The sequence below is a fragment of the Schistocerca piceifrons genome, chromosome 6 (genome assembly GCF_021461385.2).
Source record: "Schistocerca piceifrons isolate TAMUIC-IGC-003096 chromosome 6, iqSchPice1.1, whole genome shotgun sequence".
NCBI lineage: Eukaryota > Metazoa > Arthropoda > Insecta > Orthoptera > Acrididae > Schistocerca > Schistocerca piceifrons.
The window spans coordinates 231,482,575-231,495,090 of NC_060143.1; the positions used below are offsets into that span (position 1 = coordinate 231,482,575).

The 12,516-nt window shown below is 38.8% G+C and overlaps 2 protein-coding genes across 3 annotated transcripts in view; one reads left to right on the forward strand and one right to left on the reverse strand.

Annotated features, from left to right (window-relative positions):
* Positions 1–5,549, reverse strand: part of LOC124802750 (apoptosis-resistant E3 ubiquitin protein ligase 1) — a 654,148-nt gene extending 648,599 nt beyond the window's left edge. Inside the window, exon 1 of the mRNA XM_047263734.1 lies at positions 5,172–5,549. Coding sequence (XP_047119690.1) covers positions 5,172–5,367 — 196 coding nt within the window. The 5' untranslated portion in view covers positions 5,368–5,549. The remainder of the gene's footprint in view (positions 1–5,171) is intronic.
* Positions 5,550–5,978: 429 nt separating this feature from the next.
* The window catches only part of LOC124803047 (programmed cell death protein 6), a 59,852-nt gene continuing 53,314 nt past the window's right edge, over positions 5,979–12,516 (forward strand). The window contains exon 1 of one of the 2 annotated variants that reach the window (XM_047264165.1): positions 5,979–6,202. In XM_047264165.1, the coding sequence (XP_047120121.1) occupies positions 6,147–6,202 (56 nt within the window). In that variant the 5' untranslated portion in view covers positions 5,979–6,146. Of the gene's footprint in view, positions 6,203–6,234; positions 6,375–12,516 lie in introns of those variants that run through there. The other variant, XM_047264164.1, reaches the window with a different exon arrangement.

Here is a 12,516-nt window from a genome sequence, read left to right on the forward strand (position 1 = left end):
TCGTGCAGATGGTTGTTGTCTTGCAAACGTCCCCCATCTGTTGACTCACGGATCGAGACGTGGCTGCACGATCCGTTACTGCAATGCGGATAAGATGCCGTCATGTCGACTGATAGTGATACGAGGCCGTTGGGATCCAGCACCGCGTTCCGTATTACACTCCTGAACCCACCGATTCCATATTCTGCTAACAGTCATTGGATCTCCATCAACGCGAGCAGCAATGTCGCGATACGATAAACCGCAATCGCGATAGGCTACAATCCGACCTTTATCAAAGTCGGAAACGTGATGGTACGCATTGCTCCTCCTTACACGAGGCATCACAACAACGTTTCACCAGGCAACGCCGGTGAACTGTTTGTGTATGAGAAATCGGTTGGAAACTTTCCTCGTGGCAGCACGTTGTAGGTGTCGCCACTGGCGCCAGCCTCCTGTGAATGCTCTGAAAAGCTAATCATTTGCATATCACAGCATCTTCTTCCTGTCGGTTAAATTTCGCGTCTGTAGCGTCATCTTCGTGGTGTAGCTACTTTAATGGCCAGTAGTGTACAAAGTTTTCTTTTTTCTGATGATTCCACACGAAATTCATTTTGAGATAGGAGGCGTGCAGGTTAATTTACATTCTATCTGTGCACTATCGTCTCATTCTGGCTCGGCAGCAACAACCCAGACCAAACAGTGCACAACGAACGAACCGTTTCCACTGTGAGGAACTTGTTCCTTGTTGCTCGAAAATGCGCATTGTGAAGCGGTGTGCCGTCCACACGGAATGCGTCGGCCCATTTTGTTGGGTTTTAGCGGTGTGGTACGGCACTTCTGTGTGGACGACGTTTTGCCTTGTACTGTCACAGCTGTCATTTTCCGCTGTTAATTGTGATCCACCCTTTATGCATAACAAACAACTTTAGTTCAATGTTATCAGATGAATAAACATCTACTGTGGCTCACAGCTGTAACAAATATTTTCATCTGAAGCCATTTCAGGGATGGGCATATCAGTTCGAAGTGGTGTTATCAGCACTCTAAATCATGTTGGCTACTTGATTTCTCTATCATACCACAAACAAATGTGTGTTCTCCTTATTGGTGGCATACACAAAAATTCTGATCAGGTGTATTAATTTCTGCCGGCCACAGTAGCGAGCGGTTCTAAGCGCTTCAGTCCGGAACCGCGCGACTGCTACGGTCGCAGGTTCGAATCCTGCCTCGGGCATGGATGTGTGTGATGTCATTAGGTTGGTTAGATTTAAGTAGTTCTAAGTTCTGGGAGACTGATGATCTCAGACGTTAAGTCCCATAGTGCTCAGAGCCATTTGAACCATTTGTATTCATTTCCGTCTACGGTAGTACTTTCATGGCAAATTCTCTAAAATTAATTTCTTACTTGTCACTTTTCTTCACACTGATACTGTGGAAAGTGTTTTACATTTAACACGTCAATTTAAAATTCGAAATTTGTTGTATTTCTGTTGCAATTTTTTTACAACAAAAAGTGAAGCTGTAGAATTAAAAGTTAATTTGTCAAACTAAAAACTATCAGTAATTTCGTATTTTCATTCTCACCACTCCGTTTAATAGACAGTACATTTTTATTGAAGCTAAAACAATATAGTAGTTTCAGATCTTTCTGGTTTCATTAAAAACTTAAAAATTTCAGAGATTACCAAGGACCCAAGGAGAGGCAGCTAATATCAGCCAGGGAAGGACGTACGAACCGGCCCTTCTTGCAGCGCAATGTTTGACTACGTTAATCTAACCCGCCGAGTGTTAAGAGAACCTTAGAATGTCGCCATGTGGATGACCCGTTTCCTTCCGTAACGAAAGGCGCTGTAGAAAACAGACATTTTGAAGACAACTATTGCGACTTCTTTTTACGTTTATGCCGAAACATCTTGGCTTAAATTGTTTCTTAATAATTCTACCATAGGGTATTACAGTGCGGCAGTGTGTTCTCGATATGTTTTTACTGCAGAAGGATGCCATTTGAGTATTGGCTTTCAATAGTAAGCTCTTCCGAAGCTTTTTTTTCTCAGTGTAAAAGCTTACTGTTGAAACCCATTAGTCAAATTTCTTCTGCGCATCCACACTAAGGTACTAATTTATAAGGATAGACAGAAACAATGATCCATTCTTACAACACAAGAAGCAATATATTGCGAAATATTCAGTTAACAGTTATGAATGTGTAATGAATTATTTAATAACCTTCCTTTACTTAATGCAAAATACTGCTTTACTTGTTCTTAGGCGAATGTTGTACAACTGCTTCGTTGCTCAGCCGTTTTACAGCTTCAGTGAATTTCTTCGTTGTCCTATAGCACCATAACGTCAATAACTCTCCCTCCTGCTCTTTTCCCCAAGACAGTCCTGTGATGGCCTCAGATGTTAAGTCCCATAGTGCTCAGAGCCTCTGTCTTTGCTGTGCAGTTTAAGTTTTTGAAACGATTTCTGCTCTTCCATAACACGTGTTTTTATTTCCTAACGGTTTGGTATAGCTTTTCTGTGTCGTGAGCCTGTGACAGGTTGTTTTAAGCACCTATTTCACTGTCAAAGCACGTCAATAACTAACCTTTCGCACTTTTACTCATAGTACTAGTTGCTTCCTTTGCCCGTTACTACATAGGCCCAAGTGCGATAAATGGGCACTTTAGAATGAGTATCCTCTAAGTAAGTATTATAACTAATAGGTTTCAAAAATTTGGCCAGCTCTCTGGTCTTCATACAATCGTACTTCCGCTTCGCTCATCAGCTGTAGTAGATTGTTTGCACGACATGTGCTCATTGCTCGCAAGAAGCGCACACTGGCCATAGTGTAGATTCTCGCTTTCCCAATTACTCTTGCTCATTCAGGTTCACAGCGAGATGACAATATGCTGGGATACAGTAAATGCCACGTGTCCTGGTACCAAACAAAATAACTGTTCTCTACCTATTGTCAGGCCTGTTGGATGGGCTGATTTTTTATTTCGTTATTTGTTATTTTTTGGGTGGGGGTCTCTGAAGGCGTCGGGATAACTGAATGTTTGCCGTGATCGGTTATACCAGCCAGGCACTTTGAGATTGCATATATCGGTAATCCTAGATACGACAACCGGTGACGCATGCTTCACAGAATACGTAGTCCGTCGTACATTTTAAAGATAGTCAAAATCATTTTTTTTAAGAACACCAACAGAAATAATAAGCCATAAATAATTGTTTCACGCGATTCAGTTTATCGAATTCGAATTAAGGAGGGAGACTCTTGTTACAGATTCTCACATCGATGACAAGCCCTGGTCTGTTGTATGTCCAGATAAATGTATATGCTTACAGAACAGAAACGGTGTCAGCTAACCCCACAGACATACCCGATTTTCTGTCAGCATGAACATATATTCTTCGTCTGCATACACGGGCTACTACCGAAATTTCGGGAACTCTATCGGCTTCATTTTCATTCATTTAAAACTATCAATTACATTCGAGAAGAAAAGCTATATCAAACTGAGCTTGTTACGTCCTAGTGGAGTAAAGCATAGGAGCCGCAAAAATCAGTCTAATTTGTGAAACCGCTAATTGCCGATAAAGCTGCTAGCGAAGCGATTCACACTACAACAATCAAGGGAATTTGTTTTACATTCTAGCTAACTTTACGGCTTCGGTCGATTTCGAAGTTTTATGGAGGAGCAGCTTGATCAAGACCCAGACATGTTTCCTACGGAACGTATAAGAAACTTCTGATGTTCCTCAAGGATGACATTTCATTTTTACTATTGAAATTGGCCTTCTGGCATTGTTCATATAGAAGATACTTATTTCATTAATGCGTGACGTCACTTTCAACAAATAAACATCGATGTTAGTTGCAGAGATGTAAGCGTATGCAACAATGTTCAACAATGCCTATCAATTTTGCGCTGACAAATCCAGACAGTCCATTTTGTCACGCTATCATTCGCACGGAAGTGTTAACTGTGCCACAGCTGTATCTGGTTATAACCTCCAGTTCGGCGAGAACAAAAAAGTTGAAGAGAAATCATGAAGAAGAAATGGTACTGCAAGAACATTATGTCTGTGGCTTTTGGCTGAGGAATGGACAGCGGTTTGCTTGCAATGTCACCCAAGGGTCGTTTTATAAACGAATTGGGTCCTAGTGTTAAAAGAGTAAACGTTGTTTGCTTATTTCCCTGTAAATTATACTTGGAAAAAGAGAGATAATCAGACGCTTAGAAAACGCGGACTTAATTCCAAAACACGTTATTATTTTCATTGGACCACATATTTCCTTTCCAAGATATTGCAGTCGTTTTGACACATTGCCTTAGGGCCAGCACAGTAACTTTTAAAACTTGCTGTTTGCCCATGAGTAGCAAATTTCTGACGATAAATAGGAGGCATTGCAGTATTTACTTTGTCAGCTTGATACTATAAATGTCGATCCTTAAAAGATGACGTAAGAAAATATTTCAGTCCTTTCATTTTGTGTACTTGTCTTACACGCTTGCCTTCATCACATTTGTAGGGGGGAAAACTGACTGGGTCACCAGCAAAATGAATACTGAGTGACAACCAGACATTCTACATAGCACAAGAAAATTTTATGCATGAGAGGTAGCTGGGTGAAACTGGGAGGTTCATTAAATTGTGTCAAAGAGCATAAATTATTGAAATAAGAATTAGTTATCGAACAGACTATATAACCCCGAATTTAACAGCAAAAGAGAGGCCTCCAATACTTATTGAAAGTTCAGTTTTAATCTCTAGACGACTAAAACAATTTCTTCAATGGCAATGTTAAAAAGTAATAAGCGTAAATGTTGTCTGACATCTGAGGCCAAATACTAACTATGAACGCTTGATGAAATTGATGTAGAATTCTGAGCTATCACGGTAATTACCACCACGGAAAAGGGAATCGAAACACTGCTGGAACAACATATTTGAACAAATTAACAAATTACTTGATGGGACTGGTTCCATTCTGGTAGGCACTGAAAATGATTTAGTCTTTATTCTCACACAGTTCATACAAAGTCCGTTGCTGGCATCCTGCACAATCCAAATCCCGCGCCACCTACTATCAGAACAAATCATGGAATACAGGTGGTGGAGGAGGGGAGGGAAGAGACGAGACAGACAAGGTTTGCGCATCGCTGTGCTATAATCGTTTGTGGGGTAGAACTCACCACGCTCTCTGAAAAGACCGGCATGCTGTTGCAACTGATTCTCGTGCAACCACAGTTCTGCTTCGTTGCTGTGACTAGCGGCATCCTGAGCGAACACACACATTAAAAGTTTCGTGAGCGAAAGGGAACAAGCGAGGCACAGCAGCAGACCCACCACCACCATGGGCCAGGGCCCGTGCCCGGGCCCTTGCTGCATACTTCAGTCACCGCAGCGGTAACAGACGCTAGTCATCACGACCCGGCGTTTCACTGGCATTTGAACGCGCACCTTACTAGCAACGCAGGCCGACAGTTTGCTCGCGATCACGGCAACAAATCTACTGTTTTATTCCCCTACACGGCAGGGATTTGCATCAGCGTAGCAGCTGCATCGTACTGTGAAAGTGCTGCCATCTCTATTTGACAGTTGCATACTGAGTGAAATAAGCAAAGACTTTACACAGGGGTACCCGAGAGAGAAGTCACGGACTATCAACGATGTTAAGCTACAGAGATAAATAAGTTCTTCATCAACAGAATAATTAAAAAACTATGTAGATATATTTTATATTTACAAAATATTCTATTCGTTAAAAGTCTCACTGATCTCAGCACACTGTACAAAGAGAAGTGCGGATATATTTATAGTCATTATCATTTTTTGTAATTTAAACGATTTTAGTCAGAATTACTTCAAATAATGTAAAGTGAAAGGAAAATAATAAGATATGAGTTTTAGATACCCATATGTTGCCAAAACTAGTTATTCCCTCGCTGATAGTGTCAACAGAGTATGGTCGATTTCAGGAGGGTCGATTCTGCACAGTAGTGTACACACTGTCGTTCAAGGTTATGTTGTCGCAAAGAGGTTTACGTGGATGTCTACTTTCTCATATTCATGGTTGTTCAGTGAAAGAGAGGCGTGTGCAAACAGTGTATCACCGCCCCCTTAAGCGGGAACCCAGTGTGCATTTTGCACCTCTACTGTGTTAAATAATGGCGTACACAGGTCAGATGGTCAGTCGTGAATTCCTGTGGGACATTTTTCAAAGGTACGTAACAGCAGGTGTTATCTGCTATCCTTGACAGTAAGTTCCCTCACGAAAACGTGATAGATGAGTCAGTGTCACAGCCCGAAGTACGTTGGTGACTGGATCCTTCCATGGCGTATTACTTCAATTCACAAATGCCTAGTAGGGAATTCCTGTGGGAAGCTTTCAGGAGGTACAGACAATTTTGCAGTTGTTTTTGTACTTATAAGAACTACAAATTCTGTCGTTATAATGGATAAGAGCATATAATCGCTGCTGAGAGCGTGATTGTAATGTAAAGTAACAGGTTCTGCCCAGAACTAAGTTCTAATTTTGATATAAATGACTGTCGCTTTTTATTTCTCATATTGCGGTGGACGCTTCGTACATCGTGTAGTAATTGTTTGCATGTACTTAAGAGATGTAAGAGATAGTGAAAAAAAAATATTCATCAGTAAGCTACCTCTTACAAAACTCTGAACATGTCAGTAGTTAAAAAGTCTGACAATTTCAAATGTATTGTTATTATTGGAATGTTAACTGTTTGATTGCCCATGAATCACATCCAGTATCGTACTGTGTTGTATGTATAGCCAAGTTTCCAAGTTAGTCACAATATTATTTAAGTATGCCCATGTACTAGTCATTTAAGAACCTTCCTTGTAGAAGTATAATTTCCTAAATTTTATGCAACTTTTAGGTTCACAGAGAAAGCGAAAAAAGATGTATTGTCAACCATAAGTAAACAAAGGGAAAAAAAGTGTCACACAACTTCCAAAGGGGGGGGGGGGGGGAGGAGGGGAGTTTTGTTGCTGCATCGTCCTTGCCAGACAAGTAAAAACACTTTTGCAGCTTTACTTGATGACAATCACTGATAAAAGTTTTCTATGCCACAAGATCTGTGCATACTGCAGTGATCAGTATTGGACACAGATGCCGTGAACAAAACTCAGCTTTTCGGGCAGTATTCTCCATTGACATGCAGAGCAGTAAGGTTAGGGCACCTATAGTCGACACGTTAAGAGAATTTTTTCCTACTTTTTAATATTATGGCCATGCTATTAAATAATTGTGGGTTCTAAAATTATTTTCTGGAACTTCAGAGTCTCAGCTTTCATCTAAAATATCATGTCTTGTAAAAATGAAATTATGTGTTTTTCTAAAATAATTGGAAAGTGAGCCCTTGAATTGCACCTAAAATAGACACCCTAAAAAGGCCGTGCTCCTAAAGTTGACGATTTTGGCACCTGTAGTCGACATAATTCCCATATCCCCAAAATTAGACAAGGATGGAAAGAAAACTGCAATGCTAGTCACACCCAATTATTTTATTATTATTTAAGTTTAACTGCAAACATTTACAGTATGTGTAAATCTCCTGAAGTACATGTAAATATAGTCCTTAAAAATTAAAGTTCCTTACCAAATTATTGGTTATCTTTTAAACAGACGAATAAAAGCAACTGAAAATTCAGAAAGGAGCTTACTGCTGAAAATTAATGTTTACAAAAGAATGTCAGAAACCAATGTATGACCTACTTTTCTTTTACATTAAGCAACTTTTTGAAAACATATTTGATTCTTTCCTCCATCACTGACAGTTCATGCAACTGTACATCATCAATTATTTGATGGTTAGAGATAAAGGAAATATCAGTTTCATTTGCTAAAAACTCTGTCTTACTTATATCAGTACTTTTCAGTCCCATAACTTTTATCAGATCTTTTGACACCTCTTGAACAATGCAAAGGTAACTGAAGAGTGACGTATTTCATTTTCCTCCCACAAATTTTTGCAATGATAAAATCCCCTTCTTTCACATTCTTTTCACTGGTACTTTCTAATGACATTTCATCAGAATCTTGTTCATACAATTCTGAGTCACTGTCCTGTAATGGAACTTCAGTCTCATCTGAATTATCTGAATCGGACACCACCACTTTCTTTTTTCCTTTCTTGGCTAGTCTTTCTTCCCTCTTCTTTTGTTGAATAATTTTCTTGTCCTCTGTAGCCTTCTTCCTTTCTTGTTTCTCCATTTCTAGTTTCTTTTTCATTTCCTCCATTTTTAGGAAGTAATCTATCATTTGAGGAATTTTTTCTCTCCTTCTCGTTACTCTAGTTGAAGCACTACGACTAGGCCAAAACAAAGCTTTTGTAAAGGGTGATGGTACAAATCCTGCACTAATGGATGGTTTCGGCTCATTTATTGTCATTATTGCTTTTTGTGGAGTGCTAAGTTCTAGAAGTGTCACTGACTCTGTTGTATTTCCCACTTCTTGAAGTTGAGAAGGTTGTTCTGGTGATGAAGCCTGAGGCAAGCTCAGCAAGGCATCCTGTGGTGCAGATGATGGTGCTGGTGAGGTTGCTTGCTGAGACAGATTATGTATAGCTTGTTGACTTATTTTCTTCCAAAGGTTATAAAGGGACAAATCTTCTGCACAACCTGTCCAGTCTCCCTTATTTTCCACGAAAGTTCGTAGTCTCTCTGGTCCAATTTGATCTTCGAGCCAAGCTATGTGCTCTTTCAACTGGGACTCTGGGATTGCTGTTTTTGTTGTTGCCACTTGTGGCTTGGTTACATCTAATTCTGGAACTAAAACAGCTTCTGCATTCCAGGGAAATAATCCACATTTACATAACCCATTCTGGAGGATCTCGGGCGTTACACAATCTAGAACTAAACTGAGCACATGTGCAAAGTTTTGTTTATTTAAGTGTCAGTTCTCCATGCGCCATTCTTGCACTTTTTGCTTCCAACACATTTTTAGAGTACGGAACACAGCAACATCCATAGGTTGCAAAATGTGTGTTGCATTTGGATATAGGGCCACTTTTTCAGTGCCCTTCTCTGCACAAAACTGACTCAGGGACAGTGACAAGTGTGATGTATGGCCATCCAGAAACAAAACAATTGTGAACTGAAATCCTTTCTTTACAAACAATAAGTAGAAAATGTTGGCAATATACTCATAGAAATTTTCATGGTTCATCCACCCACTTTCTGAATGCCCAATGGCCCATTCCTTTGCTACTGCTGTGGCTGCAGCTGCTGGTATTCTGGTGTACCTGAAAGAAAATGTTCAGAATGTAAACTAGGCTTGTTAGAGAATACAGATACAAAAATTAATAAACAGGTAAAACTATTTACTTAAATACAATCATTGGTGGAACAAGTTCCCCAACAGCATTTCCCATAATGATTGTTTTTTTGTTCTCCTTTTCATCATTTCCAGCCCCTTGATACACTGTCTTCGATCCTTGTTCAGCCAGAACCTTTCCACCCTTTGGATTGAGGAAGAAGGAAGTTTCGTCTCTATTAAAAATTCTACTTGGGTCCTCAAACACTGAAACTAGCTCCCTCTCCTCAAAATAACTATGAACCTCCTTAAACCAAAATTTAATATTATCTTGAGTGGCATTTCTTCGGCTTGTAGTTAAATTTTGGTAAATTCTTGAGCTTAAATCGTGATGTCTTTGCATAAAGCCATTCTACTATTTCTTACTGGTAAAAGACTCTTTTACTTTAAACTTTAATTTGTCAGCCAACTTTCTAGCAGAATACGACGACGTCTGTTTCGAAACTGGGAACCCTGTTTTCCCCTTCATTATTTACCACTCAGCTAGCAAATTTTCCTGATCTGCTGAAAATGCTGTAGACACTCTTACCCTTGCAATCCCAAATTGTTTTGAAGCATAAGAATAGCTCATTCCACGGTTCACTGCATCAATGGCCTCCATCAGAGACTCTTGTGAGTATTGTTGATACTTCTTTGGACCCATGTTTCCGGAAAAAAAACAGTTAAAAATAACAATTATTTAGAATACTGATAATAGAAAATAAAAGATTTAAAATTATCAGATACCACTCCCAAATTAAACACTTGAATACCTAAAGCTGACACACTATGTCAATTATGGGTTCTAAGTGACATAGCTTAATAAAACTAATACAATTATGAACAGCGTTAAAGTTACTTTCAGATACAGTCTAAAACTCAAGTTGTAATAGGAAACCTAAAGTTGACACCCCTGTCATATTTAACATTATGTTAATTTAAAAGAACCAATTGTTGACATACTTGTGAATGCTTAAAGTACTAATTTTATCCCACACTCAACAAAACAAAGGCAATTATAGTCTTTTCAGTAACACAAAAGAATTAAAATTAATCTAACATATGCAGAAAGAAGTTGAAACACACTGAGTGAAACTTACCTGCTTGCAGTTTCCTTAAGGTTTGCTTCTCACTTCTGTCTGCAGTGCAGGCCATAACAAATGTGGCTTTCCACTCCCAAAACCACGATGCTTTCTCTGTGACTTCGTAGATACCACGGTTAAACTATGTATAACAACAATGTATGTTAAAAGCACAGCCTTCTATATTACTTCATTTCCTTATTTCAAACATTTTAAAATTTTATGTAAACTTTAGGTGACCTGTCAACCATAGGTGCTCTTAAATGCAGTGTATGCAACACCACTTTTTGCCTACTAACCTAGTCTTCAGTGGTAATGGTTCCAGTGATTGTTTCTCTCAAATCTTACAAAATGTAAAATGTGGTGTCTGACATGCAATATTAAAAATCTGTATGGTGAACCAGAACTAGAATCTAGACTGTTATGTTTTGCTGGCAGTGCCTGATTGAGTTTGGAAGAAGAGATGTACAGAGAGCCACAAGCTCTAAAGTTGTTCTCCAGAGTAGCTGAGTCACTAAGATCTTTTTCTACCTTTCCAAGTTAGTCACAGTTCAGCACACAGTCTTGTAAGAAAGTTTCAAATAGGTACACTTCCATATGTAGTGAAAGCTTTTTCAGTCGTAGCCTATGGTAGGTTATGGAACAATTTGGTAGTTGTCACACTCTAGGCTGGTGGTTGTAGTTGGGAAGTAGAATGTGCATTACTTCCAGTTCCGTACAGTCTGAGTGAAACATGGAATTGCCTTGTCCATGTCAGCATTAAGATATGTGTAAAAGAGCGTGAAGATGTGTTGAAATTTGGTTTTTATTGTATTAGTATTATGCAACAATACAAGTCAGTTGTCAACTTCATCTGCTGAATAACATTTTTCTGTATAGCATTTTAAAGTATAGACTGTTCCATCCATACACAAGTCTGTCTTCGTAAATACGTGGAACCTTAGTTTTTTAACCTTTATTCATTGGATTAAATCAGTAAGAACTCTGACAGAACACACTGGAGACTTATTATAAAAATTAAGGTAATTAAAAAAAATAATCACACATCGGCATAATCAAATGCTGCTGTAAAGGGAATAGTCATTGCGATGCTGCATCACACTAAGCCAAAGAATGCAGACTATCTGCCAGTCTTCTAATTTGATTGCGTAAAATCACTAATCACTGTTAAGTTAACAATAATAAGTTATTGTTGGCAAGAATGTAGTGGCATTCATTTAACGGCAGTCTCTGTGGATGATCAGCCTCTTATTTAATGATTTCATCTGAAAATAATTCAATTTTCAGTTCTTTCCCAAGGAATGCTAACCATGAAGTTGTAGTGAACATGAGGAAATGTTTGTAAACACTATTATGCTACCATAAATAGTTACTGGGAAGCCAGAAATAGAAAGTATTTTCTTGCATGGTGTAAGATTGAAAGTTTCACATGTTGCAGAAATAAATATTTGGGATGTAACCAATTATATTTGCATTTTTATGCATCCAGCATATTTAACATTACTTCCTGTACCTGCTTTGCCGCCCACCTGGAAATACAATATTTTTCATGCCTTGTGGAGGCTCTCAACACCTGACTCTATTAACTTATGCTTCTCTTGATTTAAGCTAGTAAACAAGGGTAAGAGAACTAACCACTAAATTGCCTTCATACGCAGTGAAATGTGTGTGTACTCAAGGCTTATGGGAAGAGAGGTACCCAAAAGACAGTGCATTTTTAAGACTTTTGAGACAGACTGAGATATTAACAATTGCTGATAAAGGAACTGCTGTAACAGGACTAGAAGATGCACAAATTAGGAAATAAGTTAGAGATTCTAGCTGTAGAAAAATAAACAGCTATGGAAAGGGGAGTTAGTACTGATGCTGGAATTGAGGAAAAGTTACACAGAATCTCTTTGATCAAGAAAGAGACAATGTTCAACTGCTTTAATCATAAGTTAAATTAAGTTATTGTGGTTTCATGTTGCAGTGGATTTGATGCTTCTGCATGCCTTTTCAGTTTTTGTGATTCCACAATTTCCCCCTCCCTACTCCTAAAATGTTGGGATTTCCAGTTCCATTACAAAACTTCTGTTGAAACTGTAGCTATATTTTTTGCAGTCAGTTCAGTGTTTAGACTGTAGAATCTCTCAT